The 13,457-nt window shown below is 38.4% G+C and overlaps 1 protein-coding gene across 2 annotated transcripts in view; it reads right to left on the reverse strand.

Moving 5' to 3' along the window:
• The window catches only part of VPS41 (VPS41 subunit of HOPS complex), a 104,509-nt gene that overhangs the window by 82,658 nt on the left and 8,394 nt on the right, over positions 1-13,457 (reverse strand). For both annotated transcript variants that reach the window (XM_010713096.4, XM_010713097.4), the window contains exons 3-4: positions 5,262-5,369; positions 2,371-2,448 (exon numbers count right to left, since the gene is read on the reverse strand). In XM_010713096.4, coding sequence (XP_010711398.1) covers positions 2,371-2,448; positions 5,262-5,369 — 186 coding nt within the window. The remainder of the gene's footprint in view (positions 1-2,370; positions 2,449-5,261; positions 5,370-13,457) is intronic.

A 13,457-nucleotide genomic window follows, 5' to 3' on the forward strand; every position in this document is an offset into this window, starting at 1 on the left:
ATATTTGTTTGCAATTCACAACAGAGCAGTGTTATAATGGAAAGCTCCACGGAGGAGAAACAGCAAATAGATAGTGGAAGAAGAGAAGGAAAAGCCCATCAAGAGTTTTGTTTGTCATTCTTCTAGTCTATAGTCCAAAATCTTTAGAAGTTCAGGTTAGAAGGAAAATATTCTGATGTATAGCAGCCAGTGGAAAACAAATGATCTGTATTGGTTCAACAGCTGACAGTGCTCATTCAAAAAATCCCTCTCTGTTTAACCAGAAAGGGATGTTAAAAGCTGACTGGTTTCACACACAGATAGGTCATTCTGCTCTACAACACCTAGTAATTCCACAGTAAAGTTTTTCTTTAGAATGCAAGCGCTCCTTGGTCAAAATTATTTTTCTTCAAACTATGAAAAAGACAAAATGCACCCTTTCCATCTGATCTTTGATGTAATAATCTTTTGCACAGGAGATTCATATATTATCAGAAAAGAAAAAAATAAACAAGAAACTAACAACAGACAAATACGAAGAATATACTGCAAGAGACACTTTTTTTTTTCTTGTCTACATCTAAAAGAGAAAAAGAATTAAAAAAGAAGTAATCACTCCTATCTCTATAATCAGACATGGCACAAAAATATTTATCTGAAGCCAGTAAAGATTCAGAAAGGAGATAATACCATAAAAGCTGTAGAGCAGTGGTTTATATGGCCCAATCCTAAATTCATCCTAAAAAACGAGCCTTCCAGCAGCTCCTGATAGGGCTTCAATAATAAAGAAAACAAGAACAGCAGATTTGAGTGGGTGGGTACAAAGAGAACCCAGGGATTTTGTTTTAGAGTCTTTAGCAGACAACATCTCCCATGATTTGCTGTACACTGCATCTTTACAGAAGGATATAGATTTCACCTTTAGGAAGGAGTGTGGAGGAAGATGGCCCTGGTCATGCACCCACAAAAAAAAAGACAGTTCTACGAATAAACTCTTTCAACTACCTAACACAGGCTGGAATGAATACAAGTCTAAGGCATTTAATGCTTGCCTCGAGAGAAAATGTCAACTTCATTTGAGGAAGTTCTTGAATCAAATCTTTTACTGTAGTGATGGAAGAGAAGAATTCAGGTACACTTTAATCTGTTTTTTTTCCCCCGATAGATTATTTGAAGACAAAGTTAACAAGTAACATACACGTAATCTAATTGGAACCACCAATTGCAGACATCAAAGTCTTTCCTCTTTTGAACTGCAGTCAGCATCACCTCTACAGAGCTAAGAAAAGTAAAAAGCTACAAGAAATTGGAGAACATCATTAGGTTAACTTTTAATGCCAGTAAGATCATTGTTAATTTGACTGTTACTATTTATAAAGTTTTCTGCAAAGGCAGTGCCTAGGAGGCTACATTTTGGCTGAGACTTTTTTTCTCTTGCACAATTGTGTAATTAGATTTTTCAAAAATATAAACAAAACCTTTCACCCCTCCCATGCAGCTAGCTGTGTCAGCTTTAGAACATACGTTCTTTCTGCAAACATGCCAACACCTTGCAATGGATACTCTTGACAAGTGCTGACACTGCTATGAAAAGTTGATGCTTGGCTACCAGATTTTGTGACAATACAAGGAGGAAAAAAAAAATAATAATTGCCAGTTCCCTTCTTCTGACTCTCATGGAAGAAGAAGACACTGAAAAAGAAGTGTGTGTGTGTATATATATAAATTAAAAAACATAAAATAAAAATTAAAAAAAAAATCAACAACTATGCACAATTTTAAAAAAAACATTTAATATTCTAGAACACAATTTTAAATTGATTACTTCATTCATCCCCTAATATCAGGAAGCAAAATAAGAAAAAAAAGAAGTCCGCCTCTTCTTCCTTCAATCAATACAATCCCTTAAGAGTCCAAGCTTCAAAACATTCACATAAAATATTAGCGTTATATATTTGCAGTAGATAAACTGAACCAGCAAGGCAATCAATCAATTTTCAATTACTTGTGGCAACTAGATAAGATGATAGCATACACACTAACAACTGACAACAGTCTCCTAATGAGCGGGCTCATACCTTATGGAAGTCACGAGCTTCTGGGGTACATAATTAATAATAGCCATTTACAATCATAAATATGTATTTCCTCTTCTGTTTTCAGAAAGAGAGTTTATTATATGGAAACTGAGACGTGCTCATCACAAAACCATCCAGTTCAACTTCTTTTTCCAAAGGCTATAAATTGCCTCTTGTCTTACGGTGGGGATGGGGAGGCATGAAATGCATTAGTAAAATTTCAGGTGTAGCACAAACATGAATGTATCCATAATTTAGTACATCACAGCTTTTTACAATGCAGTAGATGTGCTGTAAATAATGCCATACTTACTACATCAAACTTCTGTGTGATGTTTCCCTGGACATCAAGTAAATAAACTTTGCCATAATGTGTTCCCAGTGCCAAAAACTGTAAAAGAAAGAGATTGATTATACAAGACACCATAACCAGAACTACAGCAATGCTAAATGAACTCCGAGATGTTTAACAGATTAATGATTAGCAACACTCAGATAGAAAAAAAAACAAAAAACAACACCTGCTATAGACAAAGCTTATTTTAACTGCAGCTAAAGAATAAAACAGGGCTTCAAGCCCATATTACTGTGATAGTGCAAGTTAGCTGTCAGAATGAGTCATGAGGATCCTCATCTACTGACAACTAATGGTGTGTCTGCAGCCTGTATGCACTGCCTGATGGACTGTGGCAGCAAATTAAAAATGCAGTGTGAAAGCAAGTACTTAAACACAGACCAGAAATAGTTCTGGGATCCTTTCCACAGCTTTGTTTCAATTGTCATGGTATCATTTGGGCTTTAATTCTCCCCCATCACAAACATAAAAGCAAAACATTCAAACAGAGGAATAGGCCATCGGTAAAACGCTGCTGGATTACCAAAAGTCTCTGCTTGCTTTTGAGCACACAGATAACTACAAGGTTTGCTTTCTTTCACTTAGTAACACTCATATGTGGCAGACTCGATACAAATAACACTTCTCCTTGGGTATTTCCGAGTTTCATTCTAAAAATAAGTAACAAAATAAAGTGACCTCCACATAAATGCATGCCATCACAAAATTATTTTGATATAAATGAGACTGCAATTGAGTCTGAGAGATCTGCTGTTAATTGAACCATGCAAACTACACCTAAGCAGGAAAGGAGGAACTTTGGTACTACTTGATTTATGACAGAGGTTTCTTTTATTCCCCCCCACCTCCTTTCAGCATTACTCAAATAGTCTAGGCTCCTCAATTCTCTGTATTTCACTGCATGTGAGCATGCTTCATTGCAACCTATAATGAAATGCTCAAATTTACAGGCACTGCTAAGCGTGTCAGTCAGGCAGCACAATCTTTAAAAAATAACCTTACAGAAAGTCAAGGTTTAAAAGGATTTATCAAAATGGAATTGCTTAAAATGAAATTTCAGTTCAGGCACTTAAAATATGAAGCTACATTAAAAGGAGTCAAAAAAGGGAAAGAAGGGGTTCATTAGAAATTCATTCCCTGCAATGCCTTTCACTCCTGCAAGGTTGCCTTTTTTCAGGAAGAAAAAAGTCCCCGGGGTAAAAAAATCAATACTGGTTAATAAAACATCAGGTGTGCAGACATAACTAGGTATGACTATTCCACTGCACAGGCCTGCTTGAATGCACCAGGTGCCATGACGATTAGTCATCCAGTGCAGACAGCAAGCCTGGTGAAAATATGATGCTTTAGCAGTGAAAAGAAAAAAAATAATTCTGAGGGGAAATTAGTCTGAAAACAGAAGCCAGATTTTCAGGATTCCCAGCAAAGTTCAACAGCTTTAATCAGAGACACATTTTACACATTACAATGTAATTTTATTAATGATGAGTCTTAGCGGGGCTTTTCTTGTTTCAGCAGGAAAAGAAACAGAACCAAACCAAAGAACACCCTAATAGCACCTATAACCCACCTTCAGCTTTAAGTTCTCTACTGTAGCAGGCATATTTCAGACATGTAACAGACTCCAGTACCTAGCTTCTAACCATATTGATCCTTCTCATAAATAGTGTATACAGTTTGCTGGGAAACTAAAAGTGTTGGGATACTTAAACAGCTTTCCTGTATTGCCACTCTTTGTGATGCTGTAGTTAAAGCTGTATCTGTGCACATCCTTATAGAAGAATCCTGCTTATCTCTTGCACTTCAAAATTCACCCGAATCTCAGAAAGGTGGCACATACGGGGAAGAAATGCTTGCCAATTTCCAAAATATCTGTTTAATTCTAGGTTGTTAAAAAACATTTTCAGAAGACTTATGGGATTAATTCCCACAGTTAAAATACATGTCTCATCTTAAGAGCCTCTTGAGCCGTGGCAGCAGTCCTCTCAGTACAAGAGGCACAGCACAAGTCAGTATAAAAATGAAGCCAAGTAACAGAGACAGGTCCCTCAACAATCAATATTAAGGAGTTACTAGTGGCTGTGAAAAATAATTAATTCAGAAAGCAACAATTCTGTTTTACATAGTAATAGTTACTTGACAAGTCACGAACTCTCACACTTTCAGATGTTCTTCATTCATCGTATTTTAAAACTCTCCCCAGTATTTATAAAAGATGAGAAAATAAAGCAATTATTGAAGTCAAAGGTACAACTTAAGTTCCTTTATGGTAAGAACAAAGAAACAGCTCTTAATAAAATTTCTTCTTTGCATTGTTTATCCCTTCTTCCCTTTCATTCTCTTGTACATCTGAAACAGTATTAGGGCATTAAAAAAAACAACACACTGTAATTACTTTCTTCATATCATATAATTAGAAACTCAGACATCTTCCACAGCTGAATATCTGCTGAGCTATCCCTTTGCATGAACCTGTTTTCAGAGACTCAGGCCGTAGAAATAAACATACTACGTGACAATTTATTTTCTGGATGAAGGAAAGTTGGGATTGTATCCCAGTTGTAGTTCATAATACCGTCCATAATTAAATCTAGTTAAGCATTTCCCAGTACCTTATGTAAACACAGCATCTAACAAACTACTGCATCTTGAATTCTGACCGCATTCTCTCACATGAAAGGAAGGACTGTTCAACACTAACCATGTATTTTATTCACATTACTGTTGGCTTCCACTGCACCTCTAAATCTGGCAGTACTTCTACACATAAATATACTGGTGCATTGTAAGCACAGATAAATACATAAACCCAAGCAGAAGTTCCATCTCTGCCTAAAATTGTGTGATACCTTTTCATGCACTGTCATGCAACTGGCCGCATCCTTCTGCAGAATTTCTGTCACTCCATTAGAAAGTCGTTCATACTTCAGCTTGGGCTCCTCTTCACTCTCATCTTCCTATGTTTGGAACAGTATAAATAGAAGGGAAGAAAAAAAAACACAAAACCATTTAGAAGTTAATTTAGAAGCCATAGTTACTACTGTACATGCCTAGACATACACAGACCCAGACATATTCCTTGTTTCGCACTGGGAAGCAGTAGGCCTTTCATAATAATCTCCTACATACACTATCAGTTCTAATTAATGCATCAACGTTGAATGTATTTCCCCACACAAAACACTTTCCAAAGAACACGAGTGAGAGCCCCAGTAATGCAAATCTTTTACTTCCCACAAACCATTGGTTTCCGAATCCTATGACTAAAGATAAAAAAGAACAGTGTCAGTCAATGGCAGAAAAACTCTCTCTGTGCAATGTCTTTTTGTAGCTAATAATCTGAAAAATGAATGTAGGAAAAGAGACATTAATGTTTTATTTAAGTTCCCTTTGCCACATTTGCTATCAGCACACACGTTAATATCCACAAACTCTCATACAAAACATAAAAAAAAAAAACCATGTGGACCTATGGAAACATTCAGTATTTAGCACCAGGCTTATAGAAATACACTGCAAAGAAAGGATCTTCTGAAATGTTATTTCAGAGTTTTGTGACAGAATACAAATGAGATTAATATAGGGATGTCAGCAGCCCATGACGTAGCAGTCTGAAGTGAAGTGTCAAAATGTCCACCAAGAAACAATTTTATTCAGTAAGCCCAACAATGAACAAAGTTGTTACCAGACAGAATGACAACGTTAAATTACAGGGCTGTATATAAATCAGCCAAATTACTTGTGCCCACAGATCCTTAATAAATGACTACAGCAGTGCGGGAGGAGGTAGAGTCAAAGCAAAAAGGCTGTAAGTGGTGGAAGGAGGCAGGAAGCACGCATCCATTCTACAGCAATTAATACATTACTGCACTTTATACACTGCTCATAAGGATTACACTTGAAATGTGTGGGTAATCTCTGAATAAATTTGTAAAAGTCAAAATTGAACTCCAGCCATCTAGTTTTTCTAAGATCCCACATGTTGCTGAAGTCTGGACATCAAATGTGCAACCAATGTGAAAAGTTAATTCTAGCCTCTTCAGTAGTTTGCATAAAAGCATTCATCCATGGACCATTAGATAAAGTCACTGTAAATAAGTTTTGCCTGTCTTACTTATGGGTGAAAACTAAGTAATTTTTCCCATATGCACATGCATATACAAAAAAAATATATACTTTCAGAAGTCAGTGCACTGAAGCATTCTGCCAAGCTTCAAGAAAAAGTAAATAAAATGAAACCTCAAATAGAAGGCACAATGATGCACCCATTTCACGCTTTCTTGACAGGTATCTTTTATGTTAAGTAAAAGTCGAGCTAAAAGATGAATTGAAACATTTGGGGAGGGGGGGAAGGGGAAGGTAAGGCAATGACTTGGCTGTAAACAAAGTGATATGAAAAGGTGATTTGCAAAAAATGCGAGATTTCTCTGTTGCTGCAGACCCCAGCCCATATATTAAATGCATTTGATGATCCCTTCTTGAGAGTATCAGAGTTTAATCATTTTTATGGCATTTTTTTTCTTTCAGGGAAAGCTTCTACGCAGTCTGAACTTCTAAAGTAAACACGAGCTGTTGTTAATAAAAAGCAAATCAATAATTTTTGTTAAATTTTAATAATCCTGAAAACCAACAAATAAAACCATCAGCAGCCTGAGCCGAGCTGACAGTTAGCTGCGTTTCTATGACAACCCGGAGGAACAGTACAAGTCCTGACTCGCAGCAAAGCCGCCATGGAAGCGGAGTGACATTTACCCCAGACAGGGAAACTCAAGCTTCCCTTTAAAAAGAGAAAAAAAAAAAAAAACAAAAAAAAAACAACCCCACCAAAAATCAATTTCTCAACTAACATGGATTTTTACTAAGTGTATGGCGCTTTTAATTAAAGAGAAGTCCTTTAAAGCATCCTAGAGGAGTCTGAACGTATGAAAACAAATTTTATAGCGCTGCCTCTTGTTCTGCAGCCAAACACATCCTTCCATGCAGGCTGCCTAAGAAAACACAACAGCCCAGGATCTTGAAATTCTTGTCAAATATTGAGGGGAAAAGAAATACATACTACACAAGATGTTGAAAGTGCTGCACACATGGCAGATTTAAATTCAGGAAGTGCAGGAGTCCCACGGAGCTGACGAGAGGCAACTACCTTTGGGTTGCTTTAAAGTAAATAATAACCATTTTTCAACCACAGGAACACTGATTTGAAACTCATTTTCCTTTTATTTTTCTCTTTGCTTGTTGCTGCTAAGCTAAGAGTAGAATTGCTAGGAAGAACTTGTTCCAGGTATCCACAGCTATTTCCTGTGGGAAGCATGTTTCCAGTTGAAAGAAATATCCTAATTAGCTGGTCAGACCAATCTAAATCCCACTCCTGTTAGGGGCCCTGCTTGCTTCTGAATTCCTGCAATTAAAGGAATTGCTCTTCCCACGCCCACTGCACAGTAGGCAGGGAGCTTCCTCCCAACTCTTCACCTGGAGCAGATTTACACAGCTGAAGCGTGCTGCAAGTGTGCACCAAGTCCTCCAAGGGCCAGTATCACCGCGAGGGAAGCGATCTGCCTTTCGACATGCAAGCTTACTGCCTTCCTCAAATATTCTGGCCCTACCCTCCCCGGCTTTGCCTACAGGAACAACTGCAGTAAAATACTGAGTAGAGAAAATAATCCAAGAATTCGTCCTGGCAAAGAACATATCCAGAAGGAAACCGTGGGCAGCTCCTGGAGTTATTCCATTAGCCCATATTTGCTCCTGCAGCGGCGAATCTGCCCACAGGTCAGTCTGTCACATGAACTGCATGCTCTGCTGATTGTGGATACTCTAATTATGTTACGGGCATTGACAGCAAAGTGTCATCCTTCCCGCACGATTTGTCCTCTAAGTTTTCCAAAGCCTTTATGGAAATAAACGGTGCATACGTTATAAGGCAAGTGCCCTTCATCTTTGCTTGCGCATCGCCCATCCAGTTCCAGCCAGAACTCCAATTACTGGAGGTGGTCACTCCAGCACTGTTTACACCTTCATGTTTTGACCCTGCGAACCATTAAAATTCAAACAGAAAAGCACCTGAGTTAATCACGCCAGTAATTTCAGAGGGGCTACACTCACATCTTACCGAAACAAAGCCCTGGTGTCACAGGCTTAGAGGGCCATGTCTTGAGGAAAGAAAAAGACAAAAAAGAACCCAGCTCCTTTTCATACTTTCAAATTCACCTCAATTTCAGAAATTTTAAGAAAAATGTTACATTGGCTCATTTCCTACTAGCTTAGACAGCATTTCTTGACATTTAATGCAGTCCGGATCTGTGGAAGCCCACGTAGAATCTATTAAGAAATTATTTTCTTTCCAAAATCAATTATCACTCAGAACAAGAAATTAAAATAACTAGTTACAGTTCCAGAATTGTTTGTTCACAAACTTGTGAAAATTTTGAGTCAAACCAAAGACATAAATCCCATTTATTTTGGGGTTGATGTAAAGGTTCAAAGAGCATCCTCCATTATGCAAAAATTAAACAATCACATCCTTTGTGGTTTGCTGAGGGTGGATCACTTACTACAGAAATGACAGAATCACAGAATGGCCAGGGTTGGAAGGGACCTCAAGGATCATGAATCTCCAACCCCCTATCTGACAACAAATAAAATATAAAATATAATAAAATATTTAAAAAGGCTTCTAGTCCCAGAATGCAGTCTTCAAAAGCTACTTAATTCTCTTCTATACATACAGAAGCACAAAGTCCAGAAAAATATTTAGTAGAACTCAGTAAGATCACCTACTGCTCTTCTGATCAAATCTAGGCTCTCTCAGCAGCTTCTTGACCAATAGGATAAAAATCTCCAAGCCTTAGCTTTTTATAGAGGTGGTGTCTTAATCGGAGGGCTGCAGTGGTTTTATACATTTTATTTTTGAGGGTCTTTTCTCTACAAATCCCCTAACTGACATGGGACTAATGAGTACTCATTGGAATGGGTGATACCCTGTTGAGAAGAGGGAAGGGAGGAACTTCTAACACCTCCCAGCACCTCTGAGAGCCGCGCTATCAGCAGGCATTTACACAACGTGCCTGAGCCACAGGCCATGGGCAAGCCCTTCCTCTTACTGTACCTGTGCTGAATAGGGCAGGAATGTACTGGGAAGGCTGCACAACGCTCAGCTTGGACTCAGTGGGGTCTGAGAAGCAAGGCTATTGCAAGACGTATGAGGAAGCTCACAATGCCCGACAACGCAGTAGATAAAACAAAACTATTGATTTCACCTCATTAGTACTCCTAGAGATTTCTTACACTGGCCATAATGTCTCCTTTGGTCCAGAAACAAAATGTTATGATTATTTTCAGTCTTATCTTCTGCAGCTCAGATCCCAAACCTTTCTTTTGGCTTTATCTCCCTTCATTCAGATTCAAGAGATATCAAAGCACTGACTCATAAACAAATCTGATTTCAGGTTTGCTAAGCCCCATTCCTACGGATTTTTAGAGAAAACAGTCTCCTTGCAGTGAGCGGCTCAGGAAAGGAGATTCACTGCTCCATCACTCAGTCATCTCTAGTCCTCATTACCCAGACTGTATTTAGCCTACACTCAGCCTAGACAAGCTGGTAATCCAGATTACCAGACACAAACTTCTGTGTCTCCAGTAGCATCTCAGGAATGTCTGTATGCATCATTTCTTAATTCTTGCTTTACTGTATTTCACAAAGAATTACAAAAAGATAACACATGCTAGAGAACAATATTGCCCAATACAACTAGTGAATTACAAACTTAAACCAAGTATGGGACATAATAAGCAGGGGATTTAATATTCTTAAAGCAGTTTTAAAAATTATAAAAAGGAAGCTTTTAACAAATTGCTAATGTCTGTTGATGAGTTAAGTAACATCATAATGCGATAATGGAGTTTGGAGATCCCTTCAATCTCCACCTCAGACCAAGTCTCCAAGTCCCAAGTTCAGTAATAATACTGAATGGTTAGGCTCCAATTATTGTTAAAAATCATTTAAGGGCAATCTTTATTTCCAATGAAAACAGCCATTATTTGTGTTGTGCTTTTCCAGCTAACATTTACGTTCCATTATTGTGAAAATAGTATCGGGTCACTATTTCATATTAGCAAGAAACATAGATTGCCTTTCAGAATCCCAGTCTTCCCAATCTTCCCGGTTGCTCATTTCTCCATTTCACCTTCTTTTAAGAGAAAAAAAAACAACAAACAAATCCCAAAGCAAAACCAGAAGAAAACATGCTGCTACCCACTGCTCAGGAACAGATATCAACTTTGCTTGCTGAAGAGACAAGTGACACAGGGCCAACAAGGAGAATCATAGTAGAATATCTTAATATGGCAAAGTGCAACCTCATCATTACTGCTTTTCTACCCCATAATACAATTCCCAGATTTCTGTTCCTGTCTCAATGATAAAGAGACTACCTGTGTCATTTTCAGGCTTAGAATCCTGACTCAATTTTTCTCAGTGCAATCTCTAACACTAGAAAAATGCTTAAATAATTAAAAAAAATTAAAAATATATATATATATAACCTACACCTCAAAAGCCTTTCATCTTCAAAAGCCCGGTTTGTTAGCTAGTAAAGGATCTAAAACAAAGTGTTGTTGCAAGTTGTTGTCTTATTTACTATGCTGAATTTAAATATTATGTGCTTTACTGGACTCCCTTGAGGCTAGAAGTGACTGAGAGAACAGAAACCTCTTTCCCTCTAGAACTCCCATACTGAAGTTCAGTCCCACATGGAAATCTTAACAAAATACTAAAAATACATTAGTTGGTTTAAGAAATGAGAAGTGCAAAGAGACTTTCATCCTAAAGGTCCCTGCTCAGCAATGCAGGCTTGTCCTCCCAGAGATTCCCCTGCCTCTCCAGCTCGCCCCGCAGAACAGGTAGAGTGCTCTGCAGGGACAACTGGACAGCGGTGGGGATGATGGTTCTCAACCTGGTCATCAAGGACATGGAGGTGCTGGAGCAGGTGCAAAGAAGGGCAACAAGGCTGTGAAGGGCTTGGAGAATATGGCCTATAAGGAGAGTGAAGGAACTGGGGCTGTTTAGCCTGAGGAAAAGGGGGATGAGGGGAGACCTTATTGCTCTTCAAATAACTGAAAGGTGCTCACAGTGAGAGTGGGGTTGGTCTCTTCTCACTGGTGACAGGACGAGGGGAAACGGCCTCAAATTGCACCAGGGTAAGTTTAGGTTGGATATCAGGAAAAACTTCTTTACAGAAAGGGTTGTTAAGCACTGGAATAGGCTCCCCAGGGAGGTGGTTGAGTCACCATCCCTGGATGCGTTTAAGAACTGTTTGGATGTGGTGCTCAGGGCCATGATTTAGCAGAGGGTTGTTAGAGTTAGGGCAGTACGTTGGACTGATGGTGGTTGAACTCGATGATCTTTAAGGTCTTTTTCAATCTGAGCAACTCTATGATTCTGTGATTCAAGTCACCCATTCAGATGCAGATAAAGCAGCAGCAAATGAAAGCTATAAACATTCAAGGTCTAATTCATTAGCCTGCCTAGCCAAAAACTGAAAAGACAGTTTCCCTCAAAACAAAGCCATATTTTGAAATTACTGATTTCAAGTGACAATCTTGGTAACAATATCAACAAAGGATGCAAATTATTGAGGAGGGTAGGGGAGACAGTTATCTTTGTAAAAGACCTGGTTACACAGACTGCTGCATTTTAATGCTGAGTAAACACGGGCTCTGCAAGAATTAAAGTAGCTTGGAATGAAAGTCACAATCATTCAGAATAAATACCAAAAAAGACTGAGCTACCTATCTGTACAATTGGTTGGAATAGAAATTCTACTATAGAAAACACCAGTAAGACAAAAGATTGAAAATTCCAAACCATGAAGTCACATTTGGGACTTACACAGCTAAAAACTATTTTCCTCTAGTTCTATGGTGAAAATTCAGTGATGTTAGCTCAGTGAAGGAAGTGAAGTGCATAACCTGCCATCCAGCTTCTTTATGATTCCTCTAAGGCAAATCACCAATACCTTCCCAGCCTCTGGTTGTAAAATTGGCAAATCTGGATTACAATGTTAAATTTCACACAGCACTTTTTCTGTTCTCCCATGCATTTTCTTCAGGGATTTATTTAATCCCTCAGCCTCTTTGGAAAATGCAGATATACACCAGGAGCAAGGAATTATGATGATATGGCTGCCTGTGAATATGTATCAAAAAGGGCTGCATTCAGAGTATGAAATAACACGCGGAAGAAAAGCAAAGCACTGAGCATTTTATTTCTTCCCAAAACTGTTGTGCTATGCAGAACGTCACACTAAATTTCCAGAACACCAATTGAAGATTCACTCGCACAGGTTTGAAGAAGCTGGTCATCAGCCAAGTTATGAAGCAGAAATAACACAGACAACATACTGCACATGAGCAATCATTATAAATGGCATGTAATAGAAAAAAGTAGTAAAGTCCATATAATAAGACTTGGTTCCAATTCAACTCCCAACAATTTCTTTTGCTGATAGTTTTGTGCAGGGCAAAAAACATCCGAAAACTTTTACACTGTTCCATTTCAGGAATTAAAAAAAAAAAAAAAACAAAACAAACACCACCACAGGATCAGTCCATCCACTTCAGCCATACCATACCCACAGACAGCACAGGACAGGCTGTTTTATCTTCCATGTCCATCCAGGAGTGAAAAATCCAAACAGTTCAACTCTCAACAAAACTACACATTTCTACTTGTATTTTCCCTTTGCTGAGTAAGGAACTTGGGCAAGCATTTGTTTCCTTCACAAACCCTACTTGAGCAGTTGCCACCTTGTGATGTACTGCAGATGAAAGCCCTACAGTGCAGTTTTGGGAACAGTAATTTTTAAAGTTACTTTCACCCACTTACCACAGTGAAAGAGCTACAAGGCTCACAGCTGAATTTTCCCACTGCTTCCCATTTTCTACCCCTCACTGTTATTCCACCCAAATGAATGCATTTAGTCTTTTGGAAAGGCCACATCTGCATACTGTTAACACACCAGCTTTGCAATTGCATTTCATTTCTATAA

Source organism: Meleagris gallopavo, chromosome 6, assembly GCF_905368555.1.
Source record: "Meleagris gallopavo chromosome 6, MGAL_WU_HG_1.1, whole genome shotgun sequence".
NCBI lineage: Eukaryota > Metazoa > Chordata > Aves > Galliformes > Phasianidae > Meleagris > Meleagris gallopavo.